Here is a 26303-nt window from a genome sequence, read left to right as displayed (position 1 = left end):
CAAAATCACGTCCAGTTCTCCCCGCCTGCCTCCTCAGGAGGAAAGGATTGAAGAGTTTAAAAGTTCAAATGTAACTTCTGCTCCTCGCACACTCCAGTGTTCGGAATTTAACGTTGGGAGAAAAAGCATCAACATCCAGGGGAACCTGTGCGTCGCTAGCCGCGGTCACAGAGTCGGATAAAGGCCAAAATGGCAACAAGTGAACCATCGGCAATGACTCGTGAGTGAGGCAAGGGTCTCGGGAAAAAATGGCGGTCAACACTTTGACTATTAGTATTGTTTTCAATACCGGATGAATGTCTCGAGAAATGGGGTATCCCATGCAAAACGCAACCGCATAAGAGTACGACCATTTAGACGTACTGCACTATCCGAGACAGACCATCACTTTGAAGCCTTGACACAAGGTTCTCAAAGCCCCACAGAAGTTAAAGATGCAAGAGAGAGATTTAGAGGCAACGCTCACAGCTGAGTGGAGGGGCTGACAGGACTTTAAAAAAAGAACTGATTGATGATCGGACACATACGGATGGCTATATATATATATATATATATATATATATATATATACTCCAAACACATTGAACTTCCCTCCAAGAAAGCCTCATTTGAAAACTGCAGGTGTCGCTGCTCATATATGTGTATTAGTATGTATATTATGATATCATGTGTTGTGTCTGTAGCTGCTGCCCGCTTTGCTCAATGTGTCGCGTTGAAGGTTTGCGTTCATGGCCTCATTTCCTGCAGAAAATGGCCAGGTCAAGGAGAGCAAACGTAAAAGAAATCGCTGAATCAAAGAAGCGACCAAAGTGCATTCAAATGACTGCTGTCTGCTGCCACTGTGGGGCGAGACATTTTTTTTTTACAGTCCTGTCGCAAAACAGAATCCCCAGGGTGTCCCTGTGGTCCACCTTGTCTCAGCGGTTCCCTCATGCTGTTCCTGTTGAGACGGGAACCTTGGTGTGTCATCATAGCTGCCGCTCATGTTGAGGCCACACAGCATTGAAGTCACCTATCAGTGTAAAGGAACCTTGTCACATAGAAAAGGTCGAAATAGGCGTTATTGAGTGGTTTCTTTTGCCTTTGTAATATGTAATGATACATGTTAAATGCTTTATGTAAAGAGGCTATGAATGCGGCATATCAAATTGTTTTTTTGTTCCTTTTTGCTCTGACTTGTTTCACCGTTTCCTTCAAGTTCTTTTCTGCAGCTTTGTTCCGCCTCTGTGACATATTGGCCACGACTAAAATTCAAGGCCGCGCACCGAATACCACGAAGGCCTGTACTCTGTTTGAAGTAGCCAACGAAAAGTTGGATGATGAATCCACAACCAAAGTGAAGTGTAGCGCTGAAGTTTCTTTTGTAACAATCGCACCGTTCAATACTCTCCGATGATGGTGCTATACGCTGGGATACAGACAGTGAACTGCAGAGGTCCACCATTGTAACCCTCCCAGATATATATACGGTAGTTATATATAATCCTGCACATGAAAAAAGTTTTTTCACCAATTATAGACGTGCACTCAAACAAAGTGAAAGCATCTCTGTGCGCACCCAAGAGGGACGGTTATTGGGAGACGTGCCACATTCTGCGAGTTGAGCCCTAAAATCCGAGGACAGTCGGAGAGTTGTGGGAGTCAGACGGCGATGTTAAGACTGACTCGAATAATCATCTCCGGCCCATCTTGATTCCCTCCACCAGAGAACATGGACCCGGCCTGCTCTCCCCCATCCCATGGCCTCTATGAGTGTTCCCACGTGTCCACACGATGACTCATTTGTGCCAGTATTCATTAACCAAGCTCACAGAGCTTCACCCGCGCTGGGGTTGAAGGACTGGGCTCCAGCTGCTCTCATATTGTTTTGTATCCGCGGTGACATTTTCTAACCCATCCCTATGTTCCCATAGCCTTATGTTCCCCTCATTTCTATTAAATTTCCCACGCATCAAAATTAGCCCCTATGTTAGGGTTAAGGTGAGGGAACGCGGTTCTGAGGGAACACAGGGTTGAGGGAAAACGGGGTTGAAGGAACACGGGGTTGAAGGAACAAAGGGCCGAGGGAACACAGGGTTGAGGGAAAACGGGGTTGAAGGGAACATAGACACACTCCTGAATCCAAGACTCATCCAACTCAGTGTAATATGCCCCCCGCCACTACGACGCATGCTGCCGCCACTCCCACATAGCACTAACTCCATATACACAGATGACAAAAAACATGTCAGTGGTTTATCATGATGGTGGTGATGATGATGATGATGGTGGTGATGATGATGATGATGATGATGATGATGATGATGATGATGGTGATGATGATTATGGTGATGATGGTGATGATGATGATGATGGTGGTGGTGGTGATGATAGTGGTGGTGATGATGATGATGATTATGGTGATGGTGATGATGATGATGATGATGATGATGATGGTGGTGGTGATGATGGTGATGATGGTGATGGTGAGGATGATGGTGATGATGATGATGATGATGATGGTGGTGGTGGTGGTGATGATGATGATGATGATGATGATGATGATGGTGATGATGATGATGGTGATGATGATGGTGGTGGTGGTGGTGGTGATGATGATGATGATGATGATGGTGATGATGATGATGATGGTGGTGGTGATGGTGATGATGGTGATGGTGATGATGGTGATGGTGAGGATGATGATGGTGGTGATGATGATGATGATGATGGTGGTGGTGGTGATGATGATGATGATGATGATGATGGTGGTGGTGATGATGGTGATGATGATGATGATGATGGTGGTGGTGGTGATGATGATGATGATGATGATGATGATGATGGTGGTGGTGGTGATGATGATGATGATGATGATGATGATGATGATGATAATGATTATGATGATTGAACGCCACTGTGCGTCCAGGATTTGAAACACGAGCGAACGGGTTAACGTGCTGTGGGTTTGACGCAGGAGCGGTTCACAGGCGGCAGGTGGAGTGGGGACGCGCAGACGGATGAGCCCGGGGACCAGAGCGCAGATCGCGGCGAAATCACTCGTCCCCGCAGCAGGGCAACACTCTGGTCGTTTCAGGAGACACGCGGGCAGCGTTCCGTCCTGTGTTCAAAGAAACCCCATCCCTGCGCCTGTTCGAACGCGGAGGGATGCGCTCCCCGCGCGCCGCCGCGGCGCCGCGCTCGCCGCCGGTCGCCGGATAGATGACTTGAGAAACTGCCGTCGGAAAGTGAGCGCAGCGGCTTCATGGGACATGACTGTGGCCGGGAGACAGCAACCCGAGCTGACCGAGCGACCCGCCAGCCTCCTGGTCCCGACTCCGGTGAGTGAACCCTGTTCGTTTTACACGAACTTCTTCTCGGGGTCTGTCCCGCTCCCCCCCCCCCCTCCACCCCCCCGCTTCAGGTGTGCTGCGTTCAGGGACCGTTACGACGAGCGCGCTCGCCTTTGTATTGTCTGATGCGTCGCTTAAACGCCAGACTATCTTTCTTCTCTTTAAAAAAAAAAAAAAAAAGCTGTGATGCGGTTCTCACTCACCAAATCATTATTACCCGGCTGTATCGTGAATAAAGCCTCCAACTTTAAAAAACAAAACTAAAAAACATTTAAAAGTAATTCGCTCTCCAATCTCCGGCGCAATTACCGGTGCGTCTGCCTGGGCGGCTGCGGACCCGCTGCTGCCAAGTCTTCACCACGTTTCTTTGAAACACGGCGGTGTGTCGTGCATTATCGGTCGTTCTATTCATGCCGAATCCGCCAGAAGACCGTGCTCTTTCCGAAAGCCCGTTTGCCTTATTTGCAAATGCGATGTCATTTGACAGACAATTCCAGTATGCGTAAAATCAGTAGATATGCGAGAGGAGGCTGGTGTGACGTCCCCTTCCAGTGGGTCGTGTGAGGTTTGACTGGGGTCGCAGCAGCATTGGTGCTACACAGACACTTAGTGTAGCTTCACTATGGACTTTATATTTTCATCCCAGACTTCTATTACACGTCAGTGATGGTTGTATTTCCTGAGAGGGATTTTTCTTATTTGATCTGATTTTATTTACAGCCCATCTCTCTGTGAATCTGCGATTCAATTTCGCGATCGGTGCCAGATGAATTGTGTTGTCCGCTTGTTGTACAGCTCTGGTGTCTCGATTGCACTGTGACTGCTATCGCCGTTAGTTTTCCTCTGTCAGACTTTTAGGGCTCACAGCCGTTCTTATGGGCTTCAGATTTAATTGGCTATTGCGGTTAGGCAGCTTGAAAAAGAAAAAAAATATCATTTTGAATCTCTCTCGTCCCCGCAGCAGGGCAACACTGTGGTCGTTTCAGGAGACACGCTGGCAGCGTTCCGTCCTGTCTTCAAAGAAACCCCATCCCTACGCCTGTTCGAACGGCGTAGGGAAAGCCAAAATCACAGCACACATGACATCATATGTTCCCCCTAAAATTCAACCCAACAGTCTTACCACGAGGGAGGAACACTAGACAACACTTGATGAGGATTTGTTTTTATCTACCTCATTCCAGGGACACCTTGCATTTTTTTTGAATGTAAAGTCTTCAGGGGTCTGACACTGCTTGATCCCATTTGTGTTTGTTCTGATTCATTCAGTCATTCATCGTCTTACCGCTTTATCGCTGGAGCCAATCCCAGCTGACATTGATCGAGACGCTGGGTTCACCCTGGACAGGACGCCAGCCTATCACAGGGCCACATACAGAGACAGACAACCATTCACTCTCACATTCACGGTCAACTTAGAGTCTCCAATGAACCTAACCCGACTCTGCGTGTCTTTGGACTGTGGGAGCCGGAGAACCCGGAGAGAACCCACGCATACACGGGGAGAATATGCAAACTCCACACAGAACCGGGATTCGAACCCAGAACCTTCTTGCTGTGAGGCGAAGGTGCTAACCACTACACCACTGTGCAGCCTTCTGATTCTTATTCTCCTCTGCTTAAAGTTTTTGTGCAGTGAAAAACACTGTAAGACCTGGAAACAGCAGACTCAACACCCAAATTCCCCCCACTACCGTTCCGATAGGTGGTGCTGGCATGACCACGTTTGCATTGTCTTCATGCTAGACCCTTAATTACACCTTCTGCTCTACAAATGTTCCATTATTTCTCCATTGTCTTGGAGACATTTCGACATGTCACAGTTAACTGCTGGACCGATCGTTACAAATATTTGCAAATTCTTTCGTCGCTAAACTTTGCAAAATTGGAATAGCAACCAAGGAAGGCGAGGTACACCAGAGGACAGAACAGCAGTCCCTGGGAGCAACACAGGAAACCCCTTATCTGAGAGACCCGAGGAAAAGCAGTCCAGGGAACTCCGAAAAAAGACACCCGCCCACCGTCTAAACCTTCCTGTCATCACTCTGTGATCCGCGGTGTCATAAAGCTGCGCTAAGATCCAGCGGTGCCAGAATGGAACACTCGCCCACATCACAAGATTATGTCGTTGGAGACTCCGAGAAGAGCAGATTCTGTGGAGTGCCTCTGATGGAAACCTGACTGGAATTGATCTGTGTGCAGTCAACACAGCAGCAGTGAGCTGTTTGGCCTCAACTTTTTTTCTTACATTTTTGAAACACAAGAAAGCTTGGATATGGGCCTGTAGTTGCTTGGAACAGATTGATCGAGGTTAACTTTTTATTTTAAAGAGACTGAACATCTGCATAATGGTCACGGCAACATTAAATCTACATGTGTAGAGTCACCTGTCAAATCTGATAAAAACACATTAAATGTTAGATGAATTTGCCCCACAATAAGGCATAAAAACACTTGCACCCCCCACAAAGGATACTTCTACCGCGCCTAAGGTTTCACCATACCGGCCTTTTTTCCACTCCATCCATAGTGCCATGACCCGACGGCATCAGGTCCTTCCACTAGATCACTTTACCAAATACATTTATATCAGATTTTTGAATGAATACAGTTCATGCATCGCACAAATCTTTGTTTTGATGACAGATCTTCCACGCTTATTCGAAGTCTGCACCCACCATCGGCATTGCTTCCCAGTTCGGCAAGCGATTGGCTGTCTCCAGCTGACATCAGTCTTTGGTTTTAAAGACGATTCTATTCATTCTTTAAGTGGGTTCTCTCCTTCCTTATAATGATGGTATTCAGCAGTCGACCTGTTACTGCCTCCACTGGCCACGCAGCGCCTTTAATTTCAGCATTCCCCCAGAGTCCTGCTTTGTGGACACGTTCCATTCACAGGACATTTGCTTTTAAAAGTGGATACCTGAGCCTCGGGGCGCACAGAGTCAGCGGCTTAATTCTGCTTGTTTGTGCTGAGTATTCGCACACATCTCATTCTCCATTACTGACCGGCTAAAAATTAATACAGTAAGCAGAGTTTTCTCGTTGCAGTAGACCTTTCCGCACGCCGTTGTGTCTGCGAGGCTTTCGCTCCGCCGTGAACATTTATGATCACCTGGTGTGCAGTTTCAGGCTGTTAAGCGATTAAATGTGCTTCCACGGTAATTAAACTCAGGATTTTGCAGGTCCTTAAACAATTCTTGACAGAAAGGCTTTAATGGTCTAAATTTTATGGCCAAATTAATGTTAGAATTTATTCAACTAAGATGCTTTTTTTCCCCACATGTAGTGTCCTGTATTATCTTGGCACTGCGTACCTGACTTTGTTATATTCCGGACCCCACATTCTGGAACACACACATCTATAGTGCTTTGTTCAATATTAATGGGCTTCATGTACCAATACAATTTATTTCCTGGTATCCTGTCCTTAAACTGCCAATTTACGCCAACCTTTATAAGCAGGATGTCTCAGCCTTGTCTCTTTATTAATTTCTTTTTGAAATTGACCTTCAATGAAATGAAGCTTCTGAAAAAGGTCTTCACATTTTGCCGTCTGAAACATGCAGATGCCGCGACTCTACTTCAGTGATTGTCAATCACTGGTAAATTAGACAAAAGGGATCAAGAGACTCTTTTTATTTTCACCATGGCACGCTGGACGCATATCAACAAATATTAGTTGTGCTCTAATTATCCCCATTATTTCGGCATCATTATTGGTGTGAAGATTCTCAGTAATCCACGGCGCAGAGGAGGAAAGAAAAAGGGTAAATTGAATGCAGATGGCTGTTTGATATAAAAGGTGGTTCCACAGTCGATAAGTAACAGTGGACTGGTTTCTCCTGTATAAACAGGTCTGTGCCTACAGTGCATCAGTCTGGTTGTGAGTTTGAACTGTATGTCAGGCTAAATTAGTGCCGTGATGGACAGGCAGGGTTGAACAATGTTTCCCTGCCTCCCCATGCTGGGAGAGACTTCAGCCCCATATTTCCAACAGTACCTGAAAATGCACATTGTAAGTTTTATGTAGACATAAGTCCCTGTCATTGCAAAGGCTACAGTGGCTCTCAAAGTGACATTGGTTCGTTTTTAAATCTACTGCATAAATCTGTGTGTAAATTCCTTCCTCAAATCTTGGAAACTACTAGATCATTTCAACCTAGGGATTCACTAAATCTGGTTGCACCAATATCCATCCGGGCATCCACTGCATGGTAGACAGTCCCAGAAGGTCCTATAGAAAAGCTGAGAGGAGAACCTGTGTGCTGCTTTTTTTGGAAGCGGGGTATTAACTATTTGCAATATGATTTGGTTAATCTTACACTTCTTTAGTTTATTTATTTTAAATGTATTTCCTTATATTCTGTAGAGTAATCGTGCTGATTCTCTGCCATGTCACCCTAACCCTAACCATCACCCTTACCTTTACAAGCTCATTAACCATGCGCTGGTAGAGGAAATGAAGGCCGGCGATGCACTGAGACGGAGGGGTTGCTAGATAGTTGTAGAGAAAAAACATAACATAATATATTCAAAATATATTTACACTGTACATGTGATAAGATCTTCCTTAGAATGTATTATTATTTGTTTATTTTAGTTATTGAGCGTGATTTTGAGGATTAAAGTCAGAGTGCACGCGAGTGCTTGAACAAAAAGAAGAGAAACTTGCCTGGTGGCTCAGGGGATGAGAAAAATAAATCTCAGAACACAATGAAGTTCCTTACAACTCAATTGCTCTTTGCCCGCACCAGCCTGATTATTCTGGTGGGTCGCTACCCAAAATGTTGGGAACCACTGGCTTAGTGCACCACAACAAACCGTAAATGGAAAGGTTACTTGAACAATCTAAACAAAAGTGAGTTTTTGCTCTATTTGAAGACAAAAGAGAAGGATGAATTTGAGGATGAATTTTTTCATCATGTTCTCAGCCACTGCATGGGAGATTGTTCTGAGTGGGGTTAGGTTAAGAATTCTTGCCAACTGGCTTTTGGTGATACCAACTTGTTGGACAACATGACCCTGACAGAAGCAAAAAGCAGCAAAGACAACCCAAATCACCGATCACTACAAATGGGATTGCATGAAAAAATGATTGGTTATGATTATCAGACAATCAGGTTTTTGTCTGTTTGTCTTTTAAAGGCATGAAAATAACTAACATGCATGTCACATAAAATTTCCGCTCTCCTGTGGTCACAAGCATCAGGGCTTCGCTTGGCGAGAGCTGCAGAAGCATAATTATACTCAGTGGGGTGTAAAAATCAATGCTTTTGTATTCAGGAAGTCAAATCATATTCTTACCTCCTGTTGGAACATGAACATGTCCCCTATTCTCTTCAGCTTTGCATTTTCCTGGAGCTGCCCATGTAATTGGAAAGGTCACAAAACAATCTGCCTTTTTTATTGTGAAACTGAATTTCAGGTTCTTGACGAAAGGTGACGTTAAATTTCTTTCTTTGCCTGAGCAATATTAAATTTCCCCCATCACTGGAGTCAGGCCCTCGAGAATTAATGGTGTAATTGAATGCCCGTGGAGTACAATTGTAAACACGTAGCACATGTTGTTTCACGCCTTCAAGCGTTTCCTCTTTATGCTGCATTCAGTGATCAGTAATACTGCACAAAATTATTATATGCATATAATTTCCTGTCAGATGGGTCCACACTTTTACTATATTCTCCTTATGGCATAAGAATTAATGCAGGAAGAACCCATGTGAGTTGTGTAATGGGCCAAAGGGCAGACTATACTGTTACATCATAAATTACTCATTTTTTTAAGCTTATAATTAGTCTCTGTTTGAAGTCCAAAGACACATATAATACAGTATTGTGGAGTCATATTCCAATATTCAACCAACTACAAAAACCGGCAGTAATTAAAGTCTTAATACGATGGTTTTTAAATTCTTAAAATGTCAAGAGGATATCAATCAAAGAGTCAAAGAGTAGAGTCAAAGATCCTGATACATCAAAACAAATTTGTGCTGCCACTGTTTAGATCCCTCCTTGAAATGTTTCCTTTGCAAATGAAACGAAACCCGTCCTCTGCATTGTTAATACCCACAGCGCTCCATTACCATTTTTATTTAGATTCAAGGCAGGGAATTTATTCATTTTAATGTCCCCATTTATTACCAAGTGAGATATTATAAAATCTACCGTGTCCCTGTGCCAGCTGATACTGGAATGTTGTGGACACTTCAAACAACTGCATCTAAAATAATCTTCTAAAAATCAACAGTTGTCTGCCGTCGAAGACTGAATACGCACTAAAATGGGATTTAATTAGTTTTGGAAATATAAACAATCCCACATTAGATCCTTAAAATCTACACTCACCCAGATTTCCCCTCCCATTGTGCCAATATAAGAGCACCCAACCCCCACTCCGTCCGGGCTCCAAACTTTTACTGAACTGTTCAGAATTCAATGTGTGTCTGTTTTATATCAGAAGGATAGAGAGACAATACATGCATTACATTCTTAAATGAAAAATAAAAGGATATATTTTCATTTTTTAGAAAACCTGAGGTTTATTTACAGTAATTTCCTTGAATTAGTTATTATATTTCACACTTGACTAATCCCACTCATGCTTCTTACACGTTAGATGGATTTGGTGAAACGGAGGGTATCGCACATTCCACCGTGCCGGTATTTCGGGAGCGAAGCTCTGCGAGATAAGCCTATTCAAACAAGGAATATACAACGGGGGAGAATACATCAAGTGGCTTTGATTCCCCACGGAGCCTCTCTGAGCTGAAGATTGAGCAAGGATGATTGCGGAAGATATGTAACACCACATTTCTGTGAGATCCGTGAGAGCGCAAGTGGAGAGCTCCATCCCAGCTACACTTTATTGACCTTGCAGAGTATTGACTTACAGCGTGGTACCGCATACAGTGGATTTACCGACGCATAGGGAAATTATTTACCTCATGCATGTGAGGTGATTGATCTACAGAGGTATTCAAAAACCCAGGATTCTGTGTCAAACACATCATTACACATAATTACACATCATTACATGCCAAGTGTCCTCCCTGAAAATCCCTTCCTCACATGTTTAGTCTCTTTTCAAATATGTATTGGCTCAAATGTTGGCGGCCATATACAACAGTTGCGTTATTTCATGAGAAAAAAGTTTTAATCATTTACTTTGAAGCAATGGATTGACATTTTAGGAAATGCGCTCATTTGCTCTCTCGCCTAGAGTCAGACGACAAGATTGATAGCACACTCATGCCTGTAGGCCATATTATGAGTGTGGAAGCAGTTAGCCTGGCTATGATGAAATACTCCGCCCGACAACTCTTAAGCTCACAAATTACCACGCTATGCATCTTTTGTTTGATCTGTACAAGGCCAAAGCGTTAAAAACAACAATGAGTGGTTTTATGGTTTTACGCGGCCAGCCAAGAAAAAGCCTGGCACATAACCTCCGAAAAACCAGTTGTTTGTTTTTACAAAATAAACAAAATGCTTATACATACATGTATATATATTTTCATACAATACATGTGAATGAATTAGTATTTGCTGTACCCCAGTCAGAAGCTGCTGCAGGTTTACCCGGCATGTTTGAGTCACAAGCTGCGTATTGAAAACAAATAGAGACATGCTGCTGCGTTGATGAACATAATCCATCAGTGTACATTAGATGACAGGGGACTTTTCCCTCATGCGGCCTTATAAACGGTCACAATTGTTGAAGTGGTGTATCTGCAAGCGAAGGCGCTCTTTTTCTGAAGTCGCCTTTTCCCTAAGGGTCATAGTGCATCCTGATTGACAGAAGTGAAAAGAGTCCCGGTAAATGTGGTAATGAGCAGCGTGGCAAAAACCATGATAGCAGAAGTCTTAGTAGTAAAGTAAAGTTTGTCAGTGCACCTGTATCTGTATTTTTTAACTGACTTGATAATTTAAACCCGAGGCGTGTGGCAGCACTGCGTATTGGCATTTGCAAACAAGAGGTGACTTTGCCATAGTTTGGCATGATTTCTCAAACCTGCATGTTTGCAACTTATGAAATATGCATGCTGGCAAAAATGCAAGCTTGCAATTTGCAAAATATGTGTGCGTGCACTTTTTTGCGTGGAAGCCAGACCTGTCTGAATTTCAACTATTGCAAAAAAAAATTTAATGAGAGTATGACCTTCACCCTTCTAATTCTGATAGTTATTAATTTAACATAACACAGCTCCAGGTTGTTGCTCTTGGCTTGAATTCATTAGACAATGGGTAATAAAAAAAAGGAACTTAGACGATGAATTGACATTGTTGTAACCTAATAACTCACATCTATAGCTTTTTCACTGCTGACACAACTCCAGGGTAGATTGAATTGACCTCGCAAAGAGGACAAGCTGAACAGATTGCTGGGTTGTGCTTTTTATCCTGTCTCCTAAATCTCAGACGGATTTTTTTAATGTGAAGATCTCTTAGGGATCCACATGAAAGTGCTCAGCTTGACTAAAGTAGTAATTGTGACACCTGCAGACATTGTCATGTACTCGTCATACACACTGCTCTGGCATTTCCTCTCCTAAAAACACGTTGTAGAGCTGAATGTGTCAATATGTTTGACTCTAAGCTCACTAGTCCAGCATATTACGATATTAATAATAAGTTGCATTTATAGAGCACTTTTAATTGCTAAAAGCAATCTCAAAGTGAAAGTCAAATATTGACACCATCAGTATCAAACATGTTATTAATTGGCACATTTGTTATGTTTTCCTGTTGCTGCATGTACTTCAATGAATGAGACGATTCACAGTGTGGGCGGTGGTTTGATTTTTCATCCCTGTCAATATTTCGTACTCATTAACAACCTCTAGGTTCAGATGGATGAGCTTTTATTGTAGTCTGGCTCATAGCCAGCGGCAAAATTGGCAGTGAAGTGTGGATATGGCCCAGAGACAGTTCCACTGATCAAAACTCATGAATCATGGCTGAAACTGTATGAAATCCTTGATGAGGGGTTTTGTTAATGTTAAACTGAACTGATGGAACTAAAGGGTGATTCAGTGGGGAGGGCTGTAAGTGGATTAAAAGGAAGAACCTATGCAGGGTGGAAGACTTTTCCAGACGTCGTGAGATTGATCTGGACAAAAAAATAAGAAAAATGAAAGTGTGCATCTGGAGAGTGCTGCGCTGAGCTCTGGCTGCTGGCATCGTCTGTGCATCACTTGTGTGTCTTTGTGTCACTTGGACGGCTGCGGTGCTTTTCAAGGTTAATCGGAAAGTCTGCAAAGTTTTCATCCTCAGAGGCAAGTGAACTCAAATGTCAAATATTTCCACATCAGAAAGGAGCGATCGAGGCGGCAGAAATGTCAGAGTTGTTAAGATACACAGGAGAACGACGGTGCCGAAGAAAAAGGCCGTCCTTATCTAAACATCAAGCGAGCGACGGCGCAACGCACTGTTGAAAGACGCAGGCTCAGTTGCAGGGCTGGATTTACAAATGTCGTGACAAATGTCAGCGGGATTTTCGATTTCACTTTGGTCGTCTATTAGTGTTTTTTTTTTTTAAACGCAAAATGAATACAACCATGTGCAGGCTAATTTTTCCCTTCTGAAATCAATAAATGTCTAATGTACAGTATGAACAATGTCCGAGAAAGCCCAGATTATTATCGTGTTTGCCCCACGATTGTAAGAGTTTATATAAAAAGCCACAAGTTTGCTATTTCGTCATTGAAAGTAAAATTCCACCACCATTTTGAATGATACAGCATTGTCAGCCAAATCTGTGACTTCATCCAGAACAGTCGTCCTTGACATTGACTGGTTCAACACATGGCCGGATGAACTTACCTGGAGGGCCCTTGGCCAAAAGTCGTCAGCGACTGAGTCATCCACGCAACACTCAAATCATTATTGATCTAAAACTACAATAAAATAAAACATATATTATTATTGTGGTCGTTTTTCCTTTTTACTAGTTTACTAACCATTTCCTTCCTGCACGTGGTGCAAAGTCTGATTCTGAACACAAGTAAAATAATACTTTTTTGCCATAATGTTCTTTGAGTTTCATAACCATTTTGGAAGCAATTCTAGGTTCTGGTCCGATTTGTTAACTTTTGATACAATGAACCACTCAGCAAACTTCGCCAACCCACATTGCAAACATTGTCGGCAGCACTGGCAAATGGATTTAATTTTTAATGACTAAAATACAATTTGGACTGTTGTCTTGTTAACATTGTCTTTGCACGCAGGTTTCTTCTCATTACGATTGCGAGCAGTTGCGTGTGTATTCTTGATGGAAAAATTACCAGCAGAGGGATGATGAATGAATGAATGAATAGTTTTTATTGTATTTATTGAGTATCATATAAAAATACCCAGCCTACATTATGGGACACTACTAACGTGACATACAGAAACAAAAGGAAAACAAGCTGAAAGTGTTTGCTGATCACGTCAGGTTCAGAAAACCTTAAACTTGTACGTATAGCATATTCATATTGTGACTATCATCTTAATAGTCACAGTATGTACTGTTTGTCCAGTGCAATAGCTTTGTGAAATGTATGGTGTGCATAGAAATAAGAATACACTTCTTAATACTGTCAGACATTTTTCATTCTTTATGCCGCTCTCCTAATTTGCAGATCTGAGCCACAGATCAAACATTTATCAGGCTGCCGCCAAAGACGTTTTTTCTCAGACAATAAAAAGCTGATTAGAGATGAAAGTAAAATTTGTTTTAATTCATTTGTTTATCATGTCTTGTTTTTTTTTTAATGATTTGTCTACTTAATTATAATCGTGTGCTTTTAAAACAAACCCATGCGTATCACAATGTTGGTAAGTGAGGACAGCGTCATACTAAAAGCGCGATGAAAGATGTTCTGATGAGACTCTCTCATTCTAGGATTGAGTAAGACCTTCTGCGTGTATACGTGTGTGCTCAACTCATGCATGACTCAATCAAGTTATCTTCGAGCCAATAACAAATTATCCTTGGTTCTTTGTTCAAGGCAGTAAGCTACCTGTATGGTGTAGACTACGCAATGGATTGTATTTTCCTCAAGCATCAGTGTTTTTGCTTTAATTGTGTTTTTCTTAAGGGGAATAGAATCTTTGAGGTTAAGTTATTTGTAGTTTTGGTAAACAGTACGGGAGAACAAATTCCAATTATACTTGATAAGGTATTCAACAGGATTCAGATTTGCCAAAATGCTGTTAACCCCAGATGTATTATCCTTAAGACAAATGTGTTCAAAGTATTATACGTGCAATGTGTGGAATTTTAGCTTTCAGACAGCTTTAGCTTCAGCAAGTATATAAATTGGATCTGGCCTGAATTGTGTTCCAGATTTGTATCTTTATATTAAAAGTCAAATGGACCAGTGAATATGACACTCCCTTTCAACCAAGCAGATAAAATGTTAGTATTATTTTTCCACATTGAAGTCTTGCTTATTCTTTTTAAGATTAGGTGAGGGTAAAGGAAAAATTGATGGGGGGGGGGGGTCTTGTATGTTTCAGCTGTGGTTTAAGTGTTTAAGCTCTACAGGGAAAATATACTGTGGGAGGAATTTAGAATGTGGCATAACTGAAATAGTTGATTCAAAATGACAATAAGATCTCTCTCTCTCTCCGATTCACTACTTTCACCTGAGAGGTGGGCTTCACCCTCTCCCATTGGAGCCTCAGCTGTGATACCTCGGTGCAAACACTATAAACAGTTGAGATTATGGTTGAGACAGTTTGAAGCTGCTGCCTCACACAATTTAGAGGCGCTGCTGTTTCAAACGTCATGACACTTAAATCTTGTTTCCTTGTTGCCTCCTGTTGTAAGGCGACTGTTGGTACTTGCGCTCTTTGCTCTGGCAGGGACAGCACACCCCTCTCTATTATGTGCTTAAAGCAGAAGCACTATAGATGTCCCATTAAATCTTGTCAGCCGCACGCAATGTAAATTACAGCGTAGAGGCCAGCAGTCCGTGTTCATTATCATGCCACACAAGCTGCTGGTCTAAGAAGCCACTATCAACTGCGGGCCCAGTGAATTCTGAAAACTGGTTTGTTCAAGAATGTGTCGACGGTTTTCATTAAAAAGTTCCAATATTGCAATCGAGTGAGGATCCAGAATGCATTTGCTTTGAGGGCAGAATAATGCTCACGTTGTTGGTTTTTTTTAATCGCCCTTCTCATGCTGGATTAGCCGAGCCTTCACTGACGCCAAGCATCTGTGGTCAGAGCCCGTGACGAGGACATGGTGCCTGGCGTCCTGTGGCGTTCCGTTGCCTGGTGAACCTGCAGTAAGTGCTTGCCATTTGCAGCTCTGCTGTCTATGCGTTGCATTCAGGGGCTCTGCAGGGTGTCCGCAGAACCCTGCGAGCGGATGCGGGGTGTGTGTCGAAAGCTCTAATTTGCCACACTTTGACCTCGACCATGTACTGACCTTTGTGGGCGAAGCCAACACGCTGTGCTGGAAGATGGGCGAAAAAGGGTATAATAAAGGGAACAAGCTATAGTTGTCCTTTGATTTATCTCCGCTGTGCCTGCTCTCTCTGTAGTGGAAACACAGTCATCAGAGCAACAAAAAAGACACATTCTCATCCTCGGGCGCGCCACCAATGTGACCTCCGGGCAAGTGTGACCGATCCGTCTAATCACCAAATGTCAGGTCAAATTGCCTTCAAATTTGCAGTGTAACTATGAGTGTGTAAACCGTGTACAAATGGAGAAGCTCCAAACATCAAATACAACTCGGCCACCACTTTCTCCTGGGTTCAGAAATCTCCTCAGGAGGGGAGGACTACAAACAACACCTTTTAAATGGTCCTAAATTCAATTAAACACCTCTAAATGGACCATGTGAACATCAGAATTGTTAATTGTACCCCCCCATACACACACAGTTTGGCTGTAAGGTTCAAAGTGAACAGAGGACACAGTTTCACCACAGTCAGCACGATGAAGATGTGATATGCTGTCAAAAGATTTAAGCTCATTTCAGCTTTGAATATATTGCAAATATAAGTGCTTCTGTAGTGGCTGTGTGATGTGAATGTTGAAAGTGTTTTTTTTTTGGATGAAATACTTCATGACAGACTGCCTAAAGAGAATATGCAACCGGCGCTCAGTGTCTAACTAGATTGTTTTGTGTACAGGTGTCCCACAAGGCTGCCTTCATCCCCTCCATTGTTTATCACTTCATACGAATGAGATGAAGTTGCAAGATGACACCATAGTTACGCAGCCACACATGAGCGAGCTGGCAGACGGACAGGGCTGATAAACGATAAGCCCGGGAGCTGGTTACTTTATTTTGGGGACATCAGTTCCCACTTCCCACACAATTTCTCAGTAATTGAAAGTATGAAACGAATCCGGAGGTATCCAAAACACCCACTACTGCATTCAGATCAACTCAAGTCAATCAATTAATTATTTTAGGTCCTTAAATAAGGGGTCCTTCTTCAGATCATGTTGTCAGTCCAGTATCGTGCGCAGGTAATGTTTTCATTCAGATTTCAGAATTCCCAGCATTGGACTAACCCTGCTAAAATTAGAGTTCTCTTAACTAATGATACAAAAGCTATATATATTTAAAAAATTGAGCCAAAGCTTGTGGCCCAAGCAGCAAATGTTTTATTCACCCCTTACTTCCACAGATTGGAAGTGGAATTTTGCCACCGCTAAATTAGTGTGTATGTGTGACCTTGCCCTTCTGCAGCCATCAAACTTTTAGAAATGGTTTCATTACTCTGGATCATATCCACCATATATTTCCTCAAGGCTGTGAGATGAAGCTGCAATTCATACTTTGTTGTCTTTGGCAGACATTGAGCACAACCTTCATTCCAAAGTCTCATGAGAGAAAGAATTGGTTGACCTCACTCACTCACATTGTCACCTTTTCCACCCACTCAAGAGCGGGTTGTCAATGAAAAGGTCAATCTTCTGCAGTTCTACTCAAAACCTAGATATTGTCTGCAAAACAATGGGCGAACAGAAAACCCAAGCCATTTGTATTTTTGTCCTCCTTCTACCGGTCCCTGTTTTAAGTACATTTAAAATGCATTTAATACACAACTGTACTTTAATGTTTTCAAGAGCAATTATTCCTCTTTTCTTGTGAAGTAATCTGTGTTTCCTGTTCCCAAAATGTCAAAAATGTCATCATCATGAAAAAGCCTTTTAATATCCACTGCTACATATGAAAAAGAATCCTCTTTGTGAGGGTGAGGTTTTTTCTCATGACAAGTGATAGAGTAATACAAATAGTCAAACCAAAGATCATTAGTCTTCATTGACTATTTTCAATTTTCGAAAAATGTATTGGAATGCGTGGTGTAAAGCATTGGTAAAAGGGTTACAGGTACTCTTACATGGTGCACCACTTATTATCGACAGTGTTGTAGGAGGCATTTGATCATACTTCAGCCAAGAACCTAGTGGGTTAAACCTGCTACAGTGTGAGAGAGGGGGTGGAGGCAATATATGAAATACAAAGGAGACATATTGCAATGAATCACATCTTTGTGAAGCCAATGGCACTTCACTGCTTGTGAGACTGTGTCGAAAACATGCTGATAACCTTTTGAGGCCATTGCTTGCAGCGGCATATTAAACAACATTGTATTTGAGTTCTAGTTATTTTGTCCACTCCTTTCTTATGCAGCTGTTTTTTTTCTTCTTTTTACATCACTTAAGTTACTTTGGCTCATATGGTAATTCTTTTTCCATCAAACATGGACCGTTGTCCTTTCATCTGTTTATGTCAGATCATCAATCAATCTTATTGACCCTCGCGGCTGGGTGTTGATGAATCCTGGGAAAGTAATGTAACTCACCACTTCAATACAGCGTCGTCAAGCATAGACAGATATACCAGGGGAGGGGTTTGGACAGGTGCCCTTAATTGTTTGTCTATATGATATATTAGAAATCGCAGATAGGATTGTGGGAAAAATATGCATCTCACTGCTGTGTTTTATCATTTTCAAACTTATAAACTGGGGCCGCTATTCCCAAGGATTAGAATAAAATGAGGCTCCAATGAATGTGGAGCCCAGCATGTATTTTTCAAGCCCATCCATTAGGTTGAAGTAGCAAGGGTCAGCCTGCTGAGTAAAAACATATATTCCACTTGGGTACACTTATTTTCCAGAGGGTACTTATGGATTTAGTCTGGCCACATCTCCTCCAAAAGTACCTGTGTGACTGCCTAAGATGAACACATTCTGTCACTGTGAGTGAAAAAAAATATTTTCTCAAGAGAAACCTTAATAGTTAAAAAGTCCAGCTTCTGCCTACACATGTTTTAATGGTGTGCATACACTAAATCCCGCTGAAGACCACGTTTGGAATAAAGGGCGTTTGAGATCATTTTGAAGGGGTTTGGAGTGTTTCTGACGAAGAGATTGGGAACCACTGAGCCCTATTATTTGAAATATGACTTCTACAGCTTTGTAGAACCCAACAAAAAAAGAAAGAGATTCCTTCAATCTTGCTCTTAATCTGCAGAGAAAAAAGCCCAGGCTGTTTCTTTGTCATTAGAGCATCTCGAGAGGGGTTTGACAGTTTTTATTTTTTGAGCTTGCAGATCAGAGAAAATGTTTTAAAATATGCGGCTAGAATGGAGCTGCAAAGTGTTATGTTTACAGGTATTTGTGGACTCTTCACCTACACAGAGATGGTGTTAATGTAGAGTTTTCTGAGACGTGTTCTTTCATCTGATTTGCCTGTTGTGAGCATTTGTGTTCTCAAATTTAAATTGTCTCAAAGCATGCCTGAACTATTGTGTATCCTGTGTTTTTGCAAGGTAAAGAGAAATGCGATTCAAAACATGCAGCTGCACAATGTTGAGCAAAACCAATTAATTAAAAACTAGACCAGCGGAATGCCGTGCGCAAATGAAAAGAGGATCAAACTGTTCATTGTGTGCTCTGCTTGGCAAAATGTTGATGCTCTTCTCAATCCCAACAGACAAAATCTGGAATTGCTTTGCTGTACAATGAGGAGACCAACAATACCTATGATGTCTGCCTGAAACTGACCAAAGGGGTATTAACCATACAGAAGCTGGATGTGGTTTGCACGAGTGGAAGCGAATCCCAAGTAAACGTAAGTGCGGCCGAGGCCTCGAGACCTGTCATTGCAATTCATGCCTCGTAACCATGCAATACTGTTTTCAATGTTCACAATATCCTTTTGCCAATAAGAAACTCCCACTTTCTAAAGCACAGAACTGTTGTACTGCGAAGACAAGCGACCGGCGGTCTGGGCTTAAGCATCAAAGTAAGCAGATCAAAAATTTGACTATGGAAAGACTGAAGTTGAAACGAAGTGGCCCGTCCTCATCTTTCTCTCCTGCTTTTCAGGGAGGTGCAGAGCACAATGTGCCCGTGGTCATTTCAAAGATTTTCAAAGATCAAATAGGTAAAGAAATTTTTTATCTCACTACTGTCATTCATCACATTGATCTTGGATCTGTCAATGAAACTTGAAAGAGACTTTGGATATTTTACATTTCATATTTTGTAGCGGTAAGTATCAGTGAAAGACATAATGAAATGGAAAGATTACAAAGAGCCATCAGTTGTGAAGGACGAGGTAGTTAAAGGAATAGTTCTTCATTCGGAAGAACTCATATTTGCTTCCTCTCCAAGAGTGAAGCGAGACAGTGAATGTGTTCGGGTGCAGTCAGGATGTGTTTAGCCTAGCTTAGCATAAAGACTGGAAAGGAGGGGGAAACAAGTTGATTACAAAGTGTAAAAAAGTGTTAAATGAAACCCTAAAACCTAACACAGTTGAACTCATTTGTTTAATCAGTGCATGCGTATTAAGGCAAGAATGTAATTGGTTCATTAAATTAAACAGAAAACAGTCCCCAGCTGGCAAAGCCTTGGAGGCCGCAACAGCAACAAGTCACAGAATTACAAGTAACCTTACCCTACAGTTAGCTAGTAGCTCCTCCAACACGAGTCAACAGCAACATATTGCAAGACGCACTGTGCAAATAGATCAGCGTGAGAGATGCTCGCCCAGCTTTTGTCTCTATTTAATTTTATTTATTTGTTTATTTTTGGGTCATGCACACGGAGTGCCCAGCCCTTATGCCAAGTTAACCTGAACACATCCTGACTGCACCTCTTGATGCACAGATATGAGACTGGTATACATTTTCAGGTCTAACTCAACATTGTATGTTTGCCAAAATGTTGAACTGTTTGTTTAAAATTAGTTTCATACGTCTGGCCTTTACTGTGCATCTTCTGGTAGAGTAGTGAAAAAAATAAGCTCTTTTCAGTGGGGAAACTACATTATAATCAGACATCTTTGAAAACAATGGAAAGTAAAGTGTGTTTTTACATTGATTATTCATTTTGTGTGGTATATTTCCATTAAAGGTGACATATTATGCTCCTATTCAGGTTCATACTTTTAATGTGGGTTACCACTTGAAAAGGTTTACATGCTCTAATGTGTCACAAAAAGGCATGAGTGTCATCATACTGTCCATTCCTGCAGCTCTGAACCAGTGGTTCAGAGCCAGGCTGTAGGGTTTAGCCAGCTCACGTGACAGGGTGGTCTTTTTTCACAGTTTGTGGGCTGGCAGGCAAAATCACGGGCACAAACACGTGATTTTTGCATAATATGTCACCTCTAAGGCAGTCGTTCATGATCAGTGAGCCAAGCCTACAAATGACTATGTGAAGAGAAACACCATGAAGACTTAACAGGGGGCAGTCACACTGTATGAAGCGATGACCTCTCAGTATGCTGCTGAGATCTACTATCAAAGCCTCATGTGAATCATTTCCCCTGTAATTTGCCCACATCCCTCTTAAGTGCCTTCTCGGATAGGAGAGAATCATGACCTAATATCCCACAGGACACTAAGAGCTCCTTTCTCCGGGCTTTTACGAATCTTTTTCTCAACAGAGCTTTCGTTGTCTCGTCCCGTGCCGCTTGCAAACGAGTTGATATCCTGATTAATTTCAAATTTCATGCTTTCCTGTGTTCTTTCTCTGAACTGTGGGATGTTGCCTGAGATTAGTCAGACGGAGAGACTGATTGCTATTCCCACCACATTACCATGTATGAAATGAGCAATTATTTTCGAATGTTTTCATTAACCTCTGACACTTGACAATTGATGCTTGCAGCCGATCAGTCGGGGAAGCTATTCGTCGGGGATGCTGTGTTGCAGGTTGGTACATCAGTTCTTGACTTATTTGCTCCGGGATTGATTTGGGTCAAAGCTGAGAGTTGGAGCTTGTTGCAGACCATTTTCAACCCTCTTTTATTTTTGACGCAGTGTAATGTCATTGCAGGAACAGGAATATAATACTTTTTTTTAAATAGCATGATTTTAATCAAATGGGTCTCTTTTGCAAAGGAAAAAATGTGGCCAGATATACTCTTACTGAATCATGATACACAATTTCAATTAAACCAAACAAACGTCTGTGTCATGGATGCTGTGGCGCATGCATCGTAAGGTCACCAGTAAATAAGTTCATTGTAGCCATTAAAACCCAGAAGTTTCTAGTATTCACTAATGAAATTCATTTTATCTTTAAAAAAAATGTAATTTGAGTCTGTCTGGCAGGTTTATTGGCTGCGCTGTTTATCGAGAATATCAAGCAGACTCATTGGAACAGCCAAGCAATATTAATAGTAAGATTCATACTGGAAGTTTTTATGAATTATGTTATGATTTGATTTGCAATTGCTCTCACATTTGGCTCACCACTTTCGTATTTTATCTGCAACTTTATTCGAATTGTCAAGCTTCAGAGTATTGCATCTATTTACATACGTTAGGCCAAGGGAGGACAGGCAGGAAATCCAGGGGCGGGTTTTCATATTTTTCTTTTGGACATTTTAGTCATTTGTAAAATCAGTAAAAAAATGTTTAGACTTGAATTCAAAGTCCTGGTTTTCTGTGACATTAACATAATGATAGCATTAATAATAGCAACATTTTATTCATTGTATACAATGAATGTTCAAAAAAAACTTTGAATATTTTAATATGAATGTCAGACAATATGCTCTAGGATGTAAAAGGGCCACCGAGGCTCTTACAAAGGGACAAGACACCCTAAGTGAAACTAATGTTTCTACAATGTGGCCGTTCTTTTGCATCTCTTTGATTCTTTATTCTTCTCTTTCTGGTCAGCCGGTGTCTCCCCTCATGGTTTTGCATCCATTTGTGGTCACTTTGTCTCTTTCTGGTAGTTTTAGCTTCTTCTTCTTCGTTTTTGGGTCTCGTCTCAGTCATTTTGCATATTTTTGTGGTCGTTTTCTATCTTGTCTTCTTGTGACTGGTTCTTTTGCATATCTTTGAGGTCAAACGTGTTTTTGTTGTTCGAAATACAGCCCACTTTTCACCCAGAACCATCTCATCACCCATCCCCAAGGCATTTTCAAACACACCAGCCCTTAAATACCTTCACTTACAAGTCAAGTCAGGTTTATTTATATAGCACATTTCATATGACAAGCATAGACTCACTGTGCTTAATGCCTGATGGATACTAGGCTTCATTAGGTATAATGGATGATTGATACTAGGCTACTGTAACATTAACACAGAGCTATTTTAAGAACAAGTGAAAAGTTTTTTGTCGCCAGCTGGCCACCACTGTGATACCATGACAGATTAGGGCTACTTTATTGTGCTGTCAGTGATGAATGTCCGTATTTGAACAGTCTGTATAATCTATTTCAACACAGGAAATATGCCGGATAATGCCATTGCCAATTTGATCAACCTTTAAACTTGAAGTACTTAATCATCAGGGTTATTCTCCTAGATATTGCAGGACAATGAACAATAAATGGTTACAAATGTCGGGTACTGACTGTACACATTTTTTCTTCTCCTTAAATGAACGCCTAAAGAATAAGTTAAAAGGATGAAATCAGTATTTTCCAAAGAAATTCTTACAATTTCTCTTATTTGTGAAGTAATGAATACGTCATAAACATATTTAATCTATCAATGTGTTTACATTCATTCACGTGGAAGAGGCGGAGTCGGTAATTACAAGCAGTATTGCCAGGACCATGAATGAAGTTTTCAATTTGATACAAAGAGAAACGCTGATATCGGCAGGTACATTTGGTTTAAACGACATGTAAAAAGTGGCATTCTACAAAATGAAATGTAGCTACTATGATCAAATTGCTAGAATAGAAAAGGACCACTAGAAATAATATCTGATATTCAAAGTCACCCTAATAACTCACTGTAAATAAGCACAGGAATTTATCAAATGTACTATTGAGTGAATATTTTTGCACTTTTGTCTGACGATGATCAAACTGTTATGAAGAGAAGCAGTGGAGTGACGTCAGACTGTCTCTGCTGCTGAAGCAGAGAAGTGATGTGCGATGAAGTCATCGGACTAAATTGTTCCTTCATAATCATTGAATGCATGTGTGGATCATTTTTCTAATAAAAGAGATAGTACTGTATTTAGTTTTTGTTACTGTTTATCGTCACACTCACGACTTGTGTTGTTCCCGAGCTCCTAATGAGTCTATGTATTTATTTAGTCTGATATTACTTGCGCTTTATTATTTGCACCCAGTAATCCATCCATGATACTAACAAACCCTTTGCCTATCAACTTTTGACAATATCATGCACTCTCTCCGATATACTCACATGCTTTTCTGCTCTCTCTGGCTTCTTTAGGTCAACGGCATCAATGTAGAGCACTGCACTCATGAGGAAGTTGTGAGTATATTTGTAATAAAAGGCAATACCCCTGCTCCACCCATCCGTCTGCTGCCGTGCCGTCCTTCAGTCAGGTTTAACTCCAAATGCCAGCGGGATTATGATCACGGAGGTGCGCCTCAGCAATCTGAGATGTCATCTTGGCAGGAGACTGTTTTTTTTCCACTGGTTTACACTGTGACAAATTGAAAGGGTGGAAAAAGGAGTAGATCACCATCAAAAGCTGCACTTGAATTGACGGTGATGATGTTTGGCAGAATTTCGACACACAGACATTCAGTTTCTCCGTCCAATTTAGCTTTGTTAAATTTTTCCCTCTTTTTTTTTTTTTCACACACCCCCAACACACTCTTCTCATGTCTGTCATCCGTCTCCTTGTGCGGCCCCGAACAGCTGTTCACTATAATTCCCCTCCAGAGTGTCAAAATACATAATGAGCAGTTTTTTCTTCACAACAGAATCCAGAGCTTTTGATCCGCACTGACGGACGCTTTGGCCAAAGTAACCGCGGCTACCACACATTGTCGGCGAGAGTAGCAAGGGTGTGCAGATGTGCTGCGATTAGGGAAAGTAGAAATTACCTTAAATTGTCACACACAATTTCATTGTTTAATATATATATATATATGTATAAAAATTCGAGCGGAATTACTCAGTGTTGTCTGCTGTCGATTCGCAGCCACCTCTCATGAGAGGCCTTCAAGTTCCAACTTTGATGACATAAGTGAAGACATTCCAGCCGGGCTTTAACCGATGATTATATATTCTCCGCTCATCTCCCGTTACATTTTGTCGCCGGGCGACCAGCTTGACATCGGTGTGGCTCGTTTCATTTATGAGATTCAATTTTATAGTGCCGCATCACTCACGGTCTCTCCCTCTCCCCCTCTCCCCCGCTGTCAGGTTCACCTCTTGCGCACTGCAGGAGATGAGGTCACCATCACTGTTCGCTACCTGCGAGAAGTTCCATCATTCCTCAAACTGCCTCTCGGTAAGAGTCGGGTCCTTTTAAAATGCCATGGAGGCTCATAATAAACTTTATTTCATTGAGCAATTCAACAAGGTATATGATTATCTATTCCTTTGCTCATCTCAACATTTTAAAGCTGCTCAGTAGATGAGGATTTATATCAAAGTGAAACATTTTCTTGCTCAGTGTCATGAGATGAAATGTCTGCAACACACAGAGCAGCAGCTCCCTGCTCCTCTACTTACCCACAGCAGCTTAAACAAAAAATCTACAGAGAGTGAAATTGTTCACGTGGACCCGCTAAAAGATGAAAGATGTGGTGTGCAGGTGAGGGAGGTGAGAAATTGAAGCGGGTCTAATAACAAAAAAAAAACATGCAATTTTGATGGTTTTAAAGTACGTGGGACCAATTGCTTGAAAACCTTAATGTGGTTTCTCACCTGAAGTAGCTTCAGACATCATATGCTCAATATTGATGTCATCATTTTTTTGGGTAACACTTTCTTATGACAGCATTTGTAGTGCGTTATAATTCATTCATAATGTTTTATAACTGTCCTCAACACACTAGCGTACTATGAGTCCTTACTACAGTGGATTGTTGAGGTGTGTACAGGTAGGAGTAATGAATTATAAACCCATCAGTCAACCTCTCGTTTATAGCTAGTCAAAAGCAAGACACTTGAATTTATCATTCATTATGGGCAACATCTATAATGTCTTGAGACTGTTGATTTAGTATCAGAATGCATGAGGACAGTTATAAAACATTATGAATGCATTACAATGCACTACAGATGCTGTTATAATGCACTATAGATATGGGCTTCATAGAAAGTGTTACCCAAATTTGTTGTTCTGTGTTACAAATAAAAAACACTAACTATGTCAAAAATGATGAATCTTTGTTTATTGTGGATAGTGATTGTACAGCAGAGTGTTATCAGTCAGCTGGTGGGTCTCCAAGATCAGTTAAGATATAAGATCTACCTTCTATTGATCCCCTTCAGGGGATACCCACATATCTTGTGGGTAAGTTAACATTCACAGGCAGGCGTCAGTGCAGAGATGCTCACGCTTTGCTGTAGGGTTTTTGTGCCAGTAAGTCATGTTTTTCGTTGCCTGAGAAATCAAAGCTTCTTTTTTTTTTTTTTATTTAACCGTTTTACTGTGGCACAAATGACAAGCAGGGGAGGCCAGGAGCAGCTTTGCCACACTTATCAGAGTATCACCGAATCAGAAAGCAGGTCCTCTTAATGTCAAGCCAATATCA

The 26303-nt window shown here is 41.6% G+C and overlaps 1 protein-coding gene across 4 annotated transcripts in view; it reads left to right on the top strand.

Annotated features, from left to right (window-relative positions):
• The first annotated feature begins 2861 nt into the window (after window positions 1-2861).
• Window positions 2862-26303, top strand: part of sntg2 (syntrophin, gamma 2) — an 81776-nt gene continuing 58334 nt past the window's right edge. For 2 of the 4 annotated variants that reach the window (XM_035611093.2, XM_047327274.1), the window contains exons 1-7: window positions 2863-3320; window positions 19293-19430; window positions 19548-19604; window positions 19688-19745; window positions 21476-21519; window positions 24019-24060; window positions 24964-25051. In XM_035611093.2, the coding sequence (XP_035466986.2) occupies window positions 3000-3320; window positions 19293-19430; window positions 19548-19604; window positions 19688-19745; window positions 21476-21519; window positions 24019-24060; window positions 24964-25051 (748 nt within the window). In that variant the 5' untranslated portion in view covers window positions 2863-2999. Of the gene's footprint in view, window positions 3321-19292; window positions 19431-19547; window positions 19605-19687; window positions 19746-21475; window positions 21520-24018; window positions 24061-24963; window positions 25052-26303 lie in introns of all 4 variants that reach the window. The other 2 variants (XM_035611094.2, XM_035611096.2) reach the window with 2 other exon arrangements.

Source organism: Scophthalmus maximus, chromosome 15, assembly GCF_022379125.1.
Source record: "Scophthalmus maximus strain ysfricsl-2021 chromosome 15, ASM2237912v1, whole genome shotgun sequence".
Taxonomy (NCBI): Eukaryota; Metazoa; Chordata; class Actinopteri; order Pleuronectiformes; family Scophthalmidae; genus Scophthalmus; species Scophthalmus maximus.
The sequence above is the reverse complement of the archived record's forward strand: the minus strand, read 5'-3'. Positions and strand labels throughout refer to the sequence as shown.